General features: G+C 40.7%; 1 protein-coding gene across 1 annotated transcript in view; it reads left to right on the forward strand.

Moving 5' to 3' along the window:
• The window catches only part of LOC124788224 (phosphoinositide 3-kinase regulatory subunit 4), a 195,436-nt gene that overhangs the window by 100,997 nt on the left and 79,450 nt on the right, over positions 1–14,989 (forward strand). The window contains exons 12-13 of the mRNA XM_047255405.1: positions 154–353; positions 8,087–8,235. Of these exons, the coding sequence (XP_047111361.1) occupies positions 154–353; positions 8,087–8,235 (349 nt within the window). The remainder of the gene's footprint in view (positions 1–153; positions 354–8,086; positions 8,236–14,989) is intronic.

Below are 14,989 nucleotides of genomic sequence, written 5' to 3' on the forward strand. Positions count from 1 at the left end.
CATAGATAACATTTTTGAAATAAAGTTTTAATTTTGAATTATTAGTTGTTGTTCATTAGTGTTTTCATGCTGCAGTTTTTATAATCTGAAGATAACTTTATGCAATGGCTGTATATATTAAAGTACATATTCTGTTGATGTTTTTCTTGCCAGGTACCTGGAACATACGCAGATATCGTCTTCACCTCATGGTGAAGCACCACGTCCAAGCTATGAAACTGAGCTGCAGACATTGCATGAAATGATTCAACAAACTGTTGCTAATCTTCTCACTGACCCTCAAAATTTGGTGAAGCAGACATTGATGGAAAATGGCATAACCAAATTATGTGTTTTCTTTGGTAAACAAAAAGGTGAGCTATAATTTCTTCATGAATGTAACTGCTACATGTTGCTAGATCTTGTGGATTGGCTAGTCAAAACAAAGGAGATTGTCTTATTTAGGAACATTTGCCTATAAATACTTTCTCTCACATTTTCTCCGCAAATCACAATGTTGCTGTTATATGTGCTGGTGATTAGCCCATCAGGAAATACTATATTCTCTTGGGATATTGTTATTGCATTGATTTCATTACATTACACATGACATAAATATGGTGGCAGCATCTAGGCAACGATATGTTCTGTGAAGCATTTCAAATCCACATTGAAAAATACAAACTTATACTGTCACAAACAGGTGACTACAGCAAGAAGACTTGATATATTTGAGTTTAAAATGGGCACCTTATAGCCAATATATTTTTACCAGACCATTATTTCCTGTCAAAAATAGTGGGATGTTGAAAAAAATTGTGTTCACCAGTTGCAATTGAGTTGGTAGATTCAGTGTTTGTAATAAAGGTTCTCCTTTATTAGCTGCACATTTGCTTTGTAGCCCAGCCTCCAAATTATGTTCAATGACCTTGGAAAACCAGTTTTTTTGTATCAGCTGAACAGTATTTCAATACAGGTTTTTTATTATGTGTTCACTAGCTCATGATCATGGGATGATGTTCTGCATTCAGAAGCACAGTATTTGGCCAAGCCTCTCTGATACCAACACCTTTAGTTCCTCTGCAGGAGACAGTCATGGAGGGTCTATTGAGCTTGGGACATGACTCATAAATCTATATCTGGTCTACATATACACTCTGCAAGCTTCATGCCAGTGTTAGGGTGTTTTTCCCAGTCATCTTTTGAGGTAGGGAAAAATGACTTTGTATGTATCTCTGTACACATTCTAATCTCTATTTTCTTATTCTCACAATCCCTACATGCAATAAACAGTGATGGCAGCATGCACTACCTTAAATATTTGGGTTTGCTAGATTTACCCAACAGGGCTTTGAGAGAACAATGTCACATATTTTCCAAAGATTACTATTTAACTGATGGGATTCTAAATGCAGTGCTGCCGGTAGGTGCCTGACCGTTAAGTGTGTGCTGTCATTAACTATCATAGAACAAACAATGCATTTATAGGGATGTTATATCACATTTAACTGTCAGTCTCTGCAGCACGTTACAATAAAGTAGCTATGTAACCAGATGAGCAAATCAGACCAAGCTCTATGGTTTGAAATCGTGCAAACTTAAATTTTGGTTTTATCCTTTATATTTTATTATTAAGATTTCCCATGACGTCACTTATTCCATTTCCTACATTGGTCATCTCATATGGTGGTGTTATGTTCGAGCTTCTTCTGGGCATCAACAATGAAAAAAATGGTGTTTGTTTCTCTTTTCCTGATGAAGGCTGTGGCAAAAAGCTCACGTATGATGTCTTATTGTGCATGTCTGCAACTTAATATGTCATCTTTATGGTAAGTTGCAATCTATCTTTTCCTACATTGCTGATATTCCTACCTGAAGTTTCCATTGTTTGATTTCTTATGGGTATCTTTGGCTTGCACTTTGGAGGAACCCAGGATGAAATAATAGTTACCAAACTATTAAGTAATTGATTTTGGATTATAATATAAGTGTGGCAACTGTATTTATTTTTGCTTTTATGTCCTGACCATTCCTCATCCCTCATCCCTCTCCCTCTCCCTCTCCCTTGTCAATGGGACGTTAAACACTAACCACCACCACCACCCTCTCCCTCTCCCCCTCCCTCTCCCCCTCCCTCTCCCCCTCCCTCTCCCTCTCCCTCTCCCTCTCCCCCTCCCTCTCCCTCTCCCTCTCCCTCTCCCTCTCCCTCTCCCTCTCCCTCTCCCTCTCCCTCTCCCTCTCCCTCTCCCTCTCCCTCTCCCTCTCCCTCTCCCTCTCCCTCTCCCTCTCCCTCTCCCTCTCCCTGCTCCCACTGCTCCCCCTGCTCCCCCTGCTCCTCTCAAGCTGAGAGTCATCTGTCAGCAGTTGGACTGTTTTTTCCCCTATTTACTTTCCACTCCTCTATTATAACCTGATGTGTTTTCCAGTTAGTCTTATGTGTCTTTTGAGAATCAGTGACTGCAAGATTGCAAGCACACTGTTGTGTACTCCTTTGAAGGATTCAGCTGCATCCAAAATGTGTGTCATATGCTGTGGCAGTCACATACTACATGTCAGACACTATTGATGCCCAGGGGCGGGAAGAGTTTGCATAAATTGAAGAGGAAAAATAACACAAAACCTGTGATTTTTAACAACATAATGCGAAATTGGTTGTTTACATGGAATGTCATGAAATTTGATATTTTTCCATTCCAGTGTAAAACTGCTGTAAATCTGAGGACGTCAGTTTACTAATATTGGTAACTGATAGTTATTGAATGCTGAAATTGAATTTTTACTTTTTTGTCAACTCTGAGAATTGTGAATAGTCCGAGAATTGTGTATAGTCCTTAAGTAAGAGTTGACATCTCAAAAAAAGAACTATGGAGCTAGATGTGAAGTCAGTCAAATGAGATTCCAGTAAGAGTTTAAGTCACCAACATGAATTTTCCTGATAATTTAGCATGACCTATCAACATGAAGAAGGCATGTTTTTGAAAGAGCTTTAATATAATGCATCAATTAAACTAGATTTTTGTGTAATCCACAACTACAAAAAAGGAAAACACCAGTTAATGCAGTTTTGTTTTTCAAGCACATAAACCAAGATGACATCCAATTTGTTTCTATCTAACCTACCCCCAACCTATGCAATGGGTCATGCTGTTCCAAAACTTCATTCACAAGATAGTAAAAATGATATTGAAGTAAATACAGTAAAACCTCAGTACTTTGGGAAAAACTGTCATCAGTTAATGTATTACTTAGAGCATGTTTTGGAAATAATGTTTTAGTAGATCCTCAATCATTTACTGTAAAAAAAGGTACTGTGCAACTTCTACTTCTGTACATTTTTTAATTTTTGGAAAAAACAATAGTTTTTTATTTTTGTGAAGAACATCTGTATTTAGAAGCATAATGTTGGTTAGTGCAGCCAGATTTTATTGCTCCAGATAGTGCAGTGCTAATTCTAATGCCACTGTTCCATAACTATGACTCACTTTGGACCAACATTTCCCTCTTCATCACCAGAATTTCTGTTTTCTTTATTTACCATTTCTACAATAACACTGCCGGTCACTTCATACTGATTGTGCTGGATCAACCACATTTGCATTTCATTGCCATCTGCATTTTTGCACCTACAAAGATGTTGAACAAGATCTAACAACTGTTCATTTTCTTCTGATATTTTATCAGTGTTGCTACCATTATTTTTTTTGTTTCCACTATGTTTTTATAAGAGAATTTCCCAAGACGTTTTAGTGTTTCTGATTTTAAATGGTTCCAGACTTCAGCAAACCAGTAGACAACATCCTTCAAATTAATGTTTTCAGGGCAACTTCTGTTGATTGGGGCCAATATTCTGTGACTGCAGAAGTGATTACAGCAACTTATGCTGATAAATTTCTTTCAAACATGCCATCATTCTGTGGTCCATTGGTTGGTCGTTATTCACAATTGTGAATTATTCTGATGTGTTTAGTAACATATGTGGTCACCGCAGTGCCTCATCATCAGAACAATGCCGGCACTGCGATATCGTAGAGATTCTAGGTTGCTGTCAGTCTTATCAAACCTGCCACTGGAAGTGTTCTTTAACAATTGCCAACAAAAACACTATTTCATCAACTGTGGGATAATAACTACATGGCAATTTGATCCTTATGTTTCATATTATACAATGTGTATGCCAAGGAATAAAAAGAATATGAGTGTTAAATAATATTTTAAAAAACAACAACATAACCTGGAATGAAACGTGTGACACTCTGAGTGGAAAGCTGGACGTTCAACTTTCAGCTGTGTAGAGACCATCAATGCCATCCCTTCCACTTATTCAGTTACTACACTGTGTATCTGTAGATAATACCACCTCAAATTACATTTACAGATCAGTTGTTATGTCTTTTTGAAACAGGAGTAGAGAATAACAGGGCTATTTGTAGGTAATATTCAAGGAATATGACCTGTTCAATATATGTCCACCGTAAACTGAAAAACTTATATGTTGCATTTAATTTGAACAGGACATTGTCCATGCATGTGATTTCTCTTCATCAATTTTTGTGCTGTTAAGTTATTGGTGGGGGAACTATTAACAAAATTAAAATATCTCTAGGATATAGTACTTTGACAGAGTGAGTACCTATAATTTGGTATAGAGAAAGGTGTAACCGAGAATATCTGTTTATATAGGTAGCAGATGTGCCACTGAGTGAGGATGTATGGTGATCCTAAAATATTTAATCGATGTTCTTGAAGGATAGTGTTTTAATCAAATACTGGCCACTCTGAAACAGGTTTTCCAAGCTTACTTAGTTTGAATATGATGAAATAAGTTTTTACTTTTTGTTTTGGATTTTATTCTGCTCCAGCTTATTCTTTCCCACTTCCTGCTATAAGAATTTTTCAGCTACTAAAAGAAGAAATTGAATTGCCCTTGAAAATGAGAAAGAACTTTTGAAATACTTTCTGTGTCCTATAGAGTAAGGAAAAAATCTAGCAGTATTTCATATCTAAGAAATGTTGAGACTCATAGATTTAAAAATACAGTTTAATATCATTGAAATGATAAATGTGTTGTTTTAATCTGTGTAAAACCCTGTAAGAATTGTAGGAATGGTTCTCTTCATCCAGTTGTCACACAATCTGCTTTACCACATTGAAATGATAAATGTGTTGTTTTAATCTGTGTAAAAACCTGTAAGAATTGTAGGAATGGTTCTCTTCATCCAGTTGTCACACAATCTGCTTTACCACACTGCAGTATGTACAGCATATGAATCAGGAGCTACAGTACTGGAATGGAATGAATTAATCCAGAAAAACCTAGAAGAGAACTAGAATATTATGAACTTTATTGTGACAACACCACAGCCAGTATTCTATAAAATTATGCAACTTGGTGTGGAAAGGGAAACTGCAAAACATTTCACTTTGCAACTAGTTGAAGTTATTAGTGAAACATGTGTGGAGATTTTCATAGCAGTGGTCACAGACAACGTGTGAAATATGCATGCTGTGTAGAAAATAGTAGAGTACCAATATACACACACATCTTACATAGGCTGTACACCACATATATTTAATATACTACTACGAGATAGAAGTAGTATCACTGAAAAGTGATGCCTTTGAATTTTTTATGGGAAAACTCTTAAAGATTTTAAAATAAAACAAACTTCACTAACCTCCTACATCTTTATTCTTCATGTCTACATATTGCAGTGATGCATGTGCGTAGTTTCAAAAGGTCTTGCATGTGGCAGTGCTCTGTCATCTGCAGAGTATGCCTCAGGTGTGTGTGTGTGTGTGTGTGTGAGAGAGAGAGAGAGAGAGAGAGAGAGAGAGAGAGAGAGAGAGAGATCAGTGTTAGAGAACACCACGGGCTTCAGTCTATTTAAGGCCAGCCAAACTATTCTCAGCCTCAGTTCTCGTTGTGTATTGCTGCAGCTCTTTGTGTATGTAATTGGTTCCTGCTGAATGTCACTTAAATATTGTGTTCAAATTGTTAATGCTTTGGTGGAATAAAGTTGTGTTCAGTCTACTGGTTGTGTTGTACTTATACCTATTCACAACACAAATGTATTTCTCAACTGTGCCCCTGAAAATATTTCTCCAACAAGAAACGAGTTTGTTGATACCGTCACTAGAATGTTTTACTTTGTTGACGAAGCCACAACCTTACCTCTTCTTGCACTGCTTCATCACTGTCAAAATTAAGTCCCCTAAGGTATTTTGGAAAAAGATGAAAATTGGATGGGGCCAAGTCAGAACTGCACAGAGAATGACTGATGATGGTGAACCCAAGGCATTGGCTTGTTTCAGATATCTTAATGCTTGTGTGTGGTCTGACATTGTTGTGCTGAATGGGAGGGTGCTCAATGATTAGACAATTAGAAATTCAATTACAGCATGCTGTTTCCCATACACGGACATAGTTGAACCACATGCCACCGTGTTACACGCTACAGTTCGGAGCGCTCTAAAGGCAGAGGCATACAACTTTGTCAGTAAAGCAGGAAAGTTGACCGAGTAATACGCGTAACACATAATACCTCAACTGATATTGAGAACAGAATAAAAATTTCAGAGGCATTACTTTTCAGCATATTCTCATAATAAAGGATACAATGACACTGAAAATGCTGGAAGAGTGCTTTCATCTAATGAAGAAAATGGTAAAATTCTTTAAGGAGCACCATGTCCCCCAAGCTTTATTGAAAACAGAGGAAAGAGAAATTCCATTGAACATCTGTTTGTTGGGCAGGTACTGTGATTTGTTTGCACACTTTACTCAAGAATAAAGAGGATATGTTACAAACCGTTGTGTGCCCAATTGTGCAGTGTGACACAACACTTCTGTGTTAGCAGACAAAACATGGTAGCAATTTGAAGAAGCATGGCATGTCTTGTGACCAATATCATAAGCCAAATACAAGATAGAAGCCAATAATGCTGTACTTTTAGATGCATGTGCATCCTTTGGTACCATTTCTAGGGAAGTAGACTCAGTACCCCAAGAATGTAATACACTTTCTCCAGTAGACAAATCTTCCATTAAAGTGCAGTGGCCCTGAGTCACAAGTATGCATGTAAAGCTGTTGTGACAGATATGCTGGATCCCCATTTTAAAGGGGAAATGCTCATTCAAGAGGGGGAAACACAGCCTCTAGACTTCATCACGACAGTTAGCAAAGTATTGTGATATGACAGTGGTGGTGTTATGTGACATTTGGCACCATTTCGGGCAATCGAAGATTTTGTCCAACAGAATGCTTTATGGATTGCTGAAAAACATGTTTCTCTGTATGTTTGGTGGAAACGGTTATGAACTAAACAACCCCTATCTTCACTTCCTGATATAATTTTGAATGTACTACCTTCCTTAACAGCAAGTGAGCATAACTCGTCCGCTCACAGATAAATTCACACCCCGTTATGAAACAGACTGTCTCCAGCTACAACTGAAAAGCTGGTTTATGTACGGTGGAACCTCAGGTACATGGGTGACACATAAGTCACTGAAACATTCTGGTCTTTGTGTGATGATGGATATGGTTAATATCATTATGAGAGACTATGGGGAAGTATATTTAATTTTGTTCCAGAGATTAAACGTTAATTTCTTTGTTGTTGTGCTTTTTCAGTGAAAATTGTCTCGCTATATTTTTCTATCATGGACAGTGGTCTACATGAGATGTTCGACATTGTTTTGTTGCGTGTTTTCTGTTCCTAATATTTTAAGTACAGTTTACACACGGTTTCCAGTTACACATTGAATAATAATGTATCTCTATATTTTGGACTATGAAATGTACCTAAGAACTAAAATACCCATTGTAACATTTTTGATATTTTTCTTTATGAGCAGTGAAATTGCCAATCTTAATGATTTATACCAATTATAGCTGGTATTAAATAGTTTGAATTTTACCAAATACACATAACTGGTTTTAAACATTGTCACAATTCTAATTAGAGTTTACACTGGTTATGGATATGAATTATTAACCATTAAAAATTTAATTTCTTCTCTTATGGTATTTGATAAGGTTCTCTTTATTTAGTTCATGAAGCCTTGACTTGTGGTCCTTACACAGTATTGTGTTATGTTTTCCAGCTAATGATGTGTTGCTGTCTCATATGATAACATTCTTAAATGACAAAGAAGACAGACATCTCCGAGGGTCATTCTTTGACTGTATTGTGGGAGTTGCAGCATATGTTGGCTGGCACTGTTCACCCATTCTTACTCCTCTTTTGCAGCAGGTCAGTCAAAATAATAAAATATTTATGGTTTGTGCATCTCTCTCTCTCTCTCTCTCTCTCTCTCTCTCTCTCTCTCTCTCTCTCTGTGTGTGTGTGTGTGTGTGTGTGTGTGTGTTTTGTAATATTCTCTCTCTCTCTCTCTCTCTCTCTCTCTCTCTCTGTGTGTGTGTGTGTGTGTGTGTGTGTGTGTGTTTTGTAATATTCATCCTGAATTTTATAATTTAAGTTCTGTGAAATTCACTGATCCATAAATATAAAGTAATATAATTTGTTGGTTATTACCTGGTTTCTGTGGCTGTTTTGGAGTCCTCAGACATATGAATAGGGGCTTATGCAGTAATAATTATTTATAATCCTGACACTCTCATGTAAAGGTGTTTAGCTTTATTAATCATGAAACATATTATGTTGGTACATTTGTAAAATAGACTAGAAGCTTAATCAAGGAACTTGCTGCAGTACAAGGCAGACAAAAGATTGATTTTGAAAAGCTATAAAAACAAATATAATAATTTTTTCCAAATTTAATATTTCACCATATTAAACTACAATGAAGTGCACTTAAGAAAAGTAAGAATGAAAATATTAATTTAAAAAAATAATATTAGAAAATTATCTGTCCAGGTGTACACATTCATTCAGCCAGTTCATCATATCTGAGGTAGCTAACCACATCTGTGGCATTGCCACTTCCCATTGAGGCATTTTCCGGCCTCTAATTATAATGTCCAGAAACACTTTTTGTATTGTTTGGTCCAGTGATTTGGGAGGTGAGGAGTGAGACGTACATCCCTGTAATGGTTACGACAAACTTTAAAAACAGATGTGGCCATGCATGTACATTTTGTTGTAACATTAGCAGCTGAATCAGCAAGTTTTGTGACAGCCAAGAGGACATATTTTGACAGCTGTGGGGCCAAGCAGGCCCACTTGCTCTAGATCTGTAGTATCATCAATAGATGTTAGCACCCTTTGAGGAGCAGTGATTAGCAGGCCTGTGAGTACAAGAAATCTAGAGCTTAGGTCAGCTTACTGGAGGCTCAGGCCGCATGGTGTAAAAAACCCAACTGTTAATGTGGGCTTAGAAGAGTATCTGCCATGGCCAACTGAACTGAACAGAGAAAATATCAAAGAAGGGTAACTCTAATAAAGACTAAACCCAGCCAGTTACAGAGAAGCCAGTAACATGGCTACAAAGACAAAATTTAAAGTGCATGGGTGAAGACAGGCCCTCGCATGAAGTGTAGTTTTTGAGGTATTTAATGTTAAAGACACTGAGATGTCTGGGAGTGATCTATCGATTATGTCCTATAACAGTTCAATGAAATTCATGTTGTGATCTAGGTTGTCAAATCATTTGAATTGTCAAAAATTTTCTTCAAACCAATTATGAACAATTGTGACATGGTGCGTTGTTATCATAAAAATTTTATCGTTGTTTGGGAACATGAAATCCATGAAAGGCTTCAAATTGTCTCCAAGTAGCCAAACATAACCATTTCCAGTCAGTGACCAGTTCAAACAGTGGAAAATCCAGGACGGAATAATGACAATATTACGAACAGGATAGACTACTTGTTTGACAGTCTTTTTGTTGTGCCAATCGGTGACTCAACATGTCCTCTATGTGGTGAGTAGCAACCTATCCTTTTTGTTCTATTGTCCATGAACAGTTTAGTTGGACCAGAGGATATGTAAATACGGCCCACACCATTATGGAGCCACCACCAGCTTTGGACAGTACCTTGCTGACAACCTAGGTCCATGGCTTTGTGGGGTCTGCACCAGAATCGAACCCTACCATCAGTTCTTACTAGCTGAAATCAGGACTTGTCTGACCAGGACATGGATTTTCAGTCAGCTAGGATTCAGAGGAAATGCTCATGAGCCAAGGAGAGGTGGTGCAGGTGATGTCAAGCTGTTACCAAAGGCACTAGCATTGCTCATGTATTACCATAGCCCATTATTGTCATGTTTCATCGCACTGTTTTCGCCCCCCCCCCCCCCCCCTCCCCCTAGGGGCTCACCGCTATTTGGTGGGGTAGTGCTTGGCTACCACGGAGCCCCAGCTTTTGCAGCATTTTTTCCCTTCCATGCTGCTTGTCTGTCTTCCTGCTGTTCTTTTCCCCTCCCTTGGGGAACACGTCTGGACTGTTTTCGAAAATGTATTGTACATTTTTGGTAGTCAATATCGGAATACTCTCCACTGTTTTTCATTCATTTTTTCTTTCTTTGTTTACCTTCTCCTATCCTTCCTCTGCTTCGGGGTTTGAGATTCCTCTTTTCCTTTTTCCTCCCTGTGTGCTCCTGAAGGCCAAACCACACATCTGATCAGGTGACTGGGTTACGCGTAATACTCAGCCCCTGGTTAACAGGAAGGCTTCATACATACGCCTTGGTACAGGCCAGGCGCAGGGAGGGGTGATTGCCTGAGCTGCTACCTTCCCATATTGCCAATCGGTCCCTCTGTCAGGTGTTCAGGATGTGTGACCTGAGGTGTAAACAATCACCTAAGGCAGGTGCGCCCCCTTCTGAAGAGGACCTCTGTTTGTAAGGAGTGCACCATTGGAGACACTGGCACTCATGGGAGATTTTCTTGCAATGAACCAATCATCTTCACAGTCAATGGCTATGAAACATAAACGGAATGAGGCTAGTGATTCAGAGACCCTCCCAGCTGCACCACAGTTCCTCGTGGTTTCACGTACTGAAGACGCTCAGTCCTTTTGCTATGGTAAATCTGTTTATTACTCAGAAAGGTGTTGATGCAATTGCTGGCCCTGTGAAATACTGCTCTTGTTTATGCAATGGCACTTTGCTTTTGGAGACTACTTCTAATCCTCAAGCACAACAACTGCTTGCAGCATCGCTCCTCCGTGGCTATCCTGTTCGTGTCAAGGCCCTTTGAACACTTCCATGGTGTTATCTACTCTACGCTGCTCAATGGACTGACAGAGGCAGAAATCCAAACATACCTCTCTGATCAGGCTGTCATTGCAGTCCATCGGGTGATGAAAAAAGTAGATGCTTCCTTAGTGTCCACACGCACTCTCTTTCTCTCTTTTGATAGAGTGGTTCTTCTGTCAAAGATCAAAGCATGTTATGAAGTTATCACAGTCAGACCATATCTTTCGAACCTGATGTGCTGCTATTAGTGTTATCATTACAACCACACTTGAGAGTCCTGTCTACACCTAGCCAAATGTGTAACCTGTGGTTAAGATGCTCATGAGGTCGATTGTCCGCCTCCTTCTCCCCACTGCACCAACTGCAACAGTGGCGACCATGCCGCCTCCCGCTGCGATTGTCCCATGTATCTTGATGATTGGGTTGTCTAGGAGATCCGAGTAAAGGAAAAAGTGCCTTACCCGATCACTTTCAAGTTGTTGGATAGTCGGAACCCCTGCATTCTACCATCTGGCACCTACAGTATTGTTCTTGCTACATCTCGCTTCAGAAAGGACGTGGTGACGCAGATATGTGACCTGCAATTTAGCACACTAGTTGTCAAATTGCGCAATGTCTTGATAGTGTCCCCATTTCCTCCTTCAGCTGTGCAACATGCCACCAGACTTGTACCTCAAGGGGCGAAGTCACCAGTTATGTAACCGGCAGACCGAGAAGGGCAGAAGGAATACTCCCGTGAAGACTTCCTACGTCCCTCCAGCCAACCAACATCTGAGTCTTCCTCTGCCAATTGGAAAGGCTCCAAGAAGCCAAACAAAGGCAAACAGTCTTCTCCTTCACAGACTCTAGGATCCTCTTTGATGGTGTTGCCACACGATACCCTCGCCCGGCCAACCTCCGTCTCGCCAGTGTGCACCTCCAATCCTTTTTCTGCCTTGGACTCTGCAGGCATACAGAAAGAGAATGCCGATGCTTGTGTAGACCTCATGGAGCAGGATCCTCCAGCCTCTCTGCCTTGTAGCAACAAGTCTTCAAAGGCTGTCACTCGGCAGCTGCCAATGTGGCACCTCTTCAGTTTTTCTTCATCATGACTCCCATCCAATGGAACATTGCGGTCTTCAATCCAAGAAAGAGGATTTACGGCTGCTTTTAGAATTGCAGTGTCCACTTGTTCTCTCCCTTCAGGAAACAAAATTGCGCCCTCATGGTTGCTTTGAGCTCTTGCATTTCTTCCCGATCCGTTTTGACTTTCCCACTGAGGACGGCATTTCGTCACGTGGGGGAGTCATGCTGCTCATACAGGATGACGTTCATAGTCAGTTCATCTTTTTGACTGCCCACCTTCAAGCTGTTGCTGTTTGCCTTGTCTTTCCCACTTGGCCTTTTCCCTTTGTACCATTTACTTCCCTCTATCATTTGATGTTACCAGGACAGACTTCCTCCAGTTCACTGAGCAGCTACCTCACCACTTTCTGCTGCTCAGTAACTTTAATGAGCATCATCCCCTTTGGGGTTCTCCCAGAACCTGTCTGAGAGGTGCCCTCTTGCCTGACCTTCTCAATCAACTTAACCTCCTCTGCCTTAATACAGGAGGACCTGTGTTCTTTCAGACTCCACGCACACCTGTTCCCATTTGGACCTATCCTTCTGCACTGCCCAGCTTGCCCATCATCTCGAGTGGTCCCTTCTCTCTGACACATACTCGAGTGACTATTTCCTGTGTGCTATCCATTTGCTGGCTTCTACCCCACCTATGTGCAACCCAAATGGCAGCTTACTAAGGTTGACTGGAGTCTTTACTCCTCCGTGGTGACCTTCGACGAACATTTCCCCAGTTATAATGACCAGATAGAATACCTTAGAAATGTTATCCTTACCACCACAGAATGTTCCATTCCTCGCACTTCCTCTTTGCCATGCTGTGTCCCAGTCCCTTGGTGGACTGAGGCATGCCACAATGCAATTCATGCACAGAGATGTGCTCTCCACATTTTCAACCGTCATCCTACGATGGCAAACTGCATTCATTATAAACAGTTCTGTGCAAAGTGTTGTCGTGTTCTTCGGGACAGCTATAAAGCCAGCTGGATTTCATTCACTAGTTCTTTTAACAGTTCCACTTCCCCACCTCTGACGGCTCTCTTGGACCATGATGATCAATTCCCCAATTTCTCACCTGGCAGTAGCAGATGATGTCATTTGGACCCTATTGCTAAAATGAGTGGAATAGGCTCAGGCGATACCCTTCTCTTCTCAGAATCGTGAGTGCTACAATTCCGTCTTTACTATGACGGAGCTAGATCATATTCTCACTTCATCCTGGTTCTCCGTGCCAGGGCCAGATGACGTTCATATTCAGATGTTGCAGCACCTTTATCTTGTGGTCAAGCACTTCCTGCTTCATACATACAACTGCAGAGGGCACATTTCCCAGCCACTGTTATACACGTACCTAAGCCTGGTAAGGACAGACACCTTCCTTCTAGCTACCGCCCCATTTCTCTCCCCAGTTGTGTTTGCAAGCTGATGGAACATGTGATTCATGCATGGCTGGTATGGTGGCTCAAGTCTCGCAATTTACTAACCCCTGCACAGTGTGGATTTCGAGCACACTGTTCTGCAGTTGACCATCTCGTCACTTTATCCACTCATGCCATGAATGGTTTTCTATGGAAACCACAGACTGTGGCCTTGTTTTTCAAATTGGAGACAGCCTACGATACCTGCTGGAGGACTGGTATCCTCTGTACTGTCTACAAGTGGGACTTCCATGGCTGCCTGCCCCGTTCCCTTCAGGAATTTCGAAAAGGCTCAGTTTTCAAGGTATGTGTGGGTTCTGCCTTGTCGGATACCTTTCTACAGAAAAACGGTGCGCCTCAGGGTTCGGTCCTGAGCATCATCCGCTTTGCTATCACCATTAACCCTATAATTGCCTGACTCCCATCAGGCATCTCCAGCTCCCTTTTCATTGATGATTTTTCCATCTATTGCAGTTCTCCATGGACCTGTCTCATGGAGCATTGCCTTCAGCGATGTCTCGATTATCTTTACTCGTGGAGCATCGACATTGGCTTTCATTTTTCCTCTGACAAAACCGTTTGTATGAATTTCTGGCGGCACAATTAGTTTCTTCCAACGTCTTTACATCTTGTGCCTGTTGCTCTTCCATTTGTTGAAACTACAAAATTCCTGGGACTCATGCTTGACAGGAAACTTTCTTGGTCCTCCAATGTGCCTTACCTGGCAGCCCGTAGTACGCAGTTCTTCAGTTTCCCACGTGTCCTCAGTGGTACTTCCTGGGGAGCAGATCAACCCACCCTTCTCTGTTTGTACTGATCCCTTGTCCGTTTGAAACTAGACTGTGGGTGTTTTGTTTATGCATCTGCACATCCGTTCCCCTTATGCCGTCTCCATACTATCCACCATCATGGCATCCGTTTGACTTCTGGTGCCTTTTACACTAGCCTGCAGAAGCTGCAGAACTACCATTGTCCTACCACAGTGAATTTCTACTCAGCAGATATGCATGCTATTTGTCTGCCAGACGTGGCCACCAATTCCTTCTTTGAAGATTCCTTTGATCACCAATATGGGGCACATCCCTCTTCTCTGTTACCTGCTGGAGTTCACTTTTGGTTCTTACTCCAGTAGCTTAACTTCACGGTATCTGCAACTTTCCTGATGGGTGTAAACCCTTCACCATCTTGGCTTCGTGCTGCAGCCCATGTTCACCTTGGCCTTCATTCGCTTCCTAAGGAGTACTTCAGCCTTGCTTTTGTTGCCTTTAGTTTCACGACCTGCACATGGAACTTTGCGGTAGTACCTTTGTGTACGCTGATGGCTCGCA

Source organism: Schistocerca piceifrons, chromosome 3, assembly GCF_021461385.2.
Source record: "Schistocerca piceifrons isolate TAMUIC-IGC-003096 chromosome 3, iqSchPice1.1, whole genome shotgun sequence".
NCBI lineage: Eukaryota > Metazoa > Arthropoda > Insecta > Orthoptera > Acrididae > Schistocerca > Schistocerca piceifrons.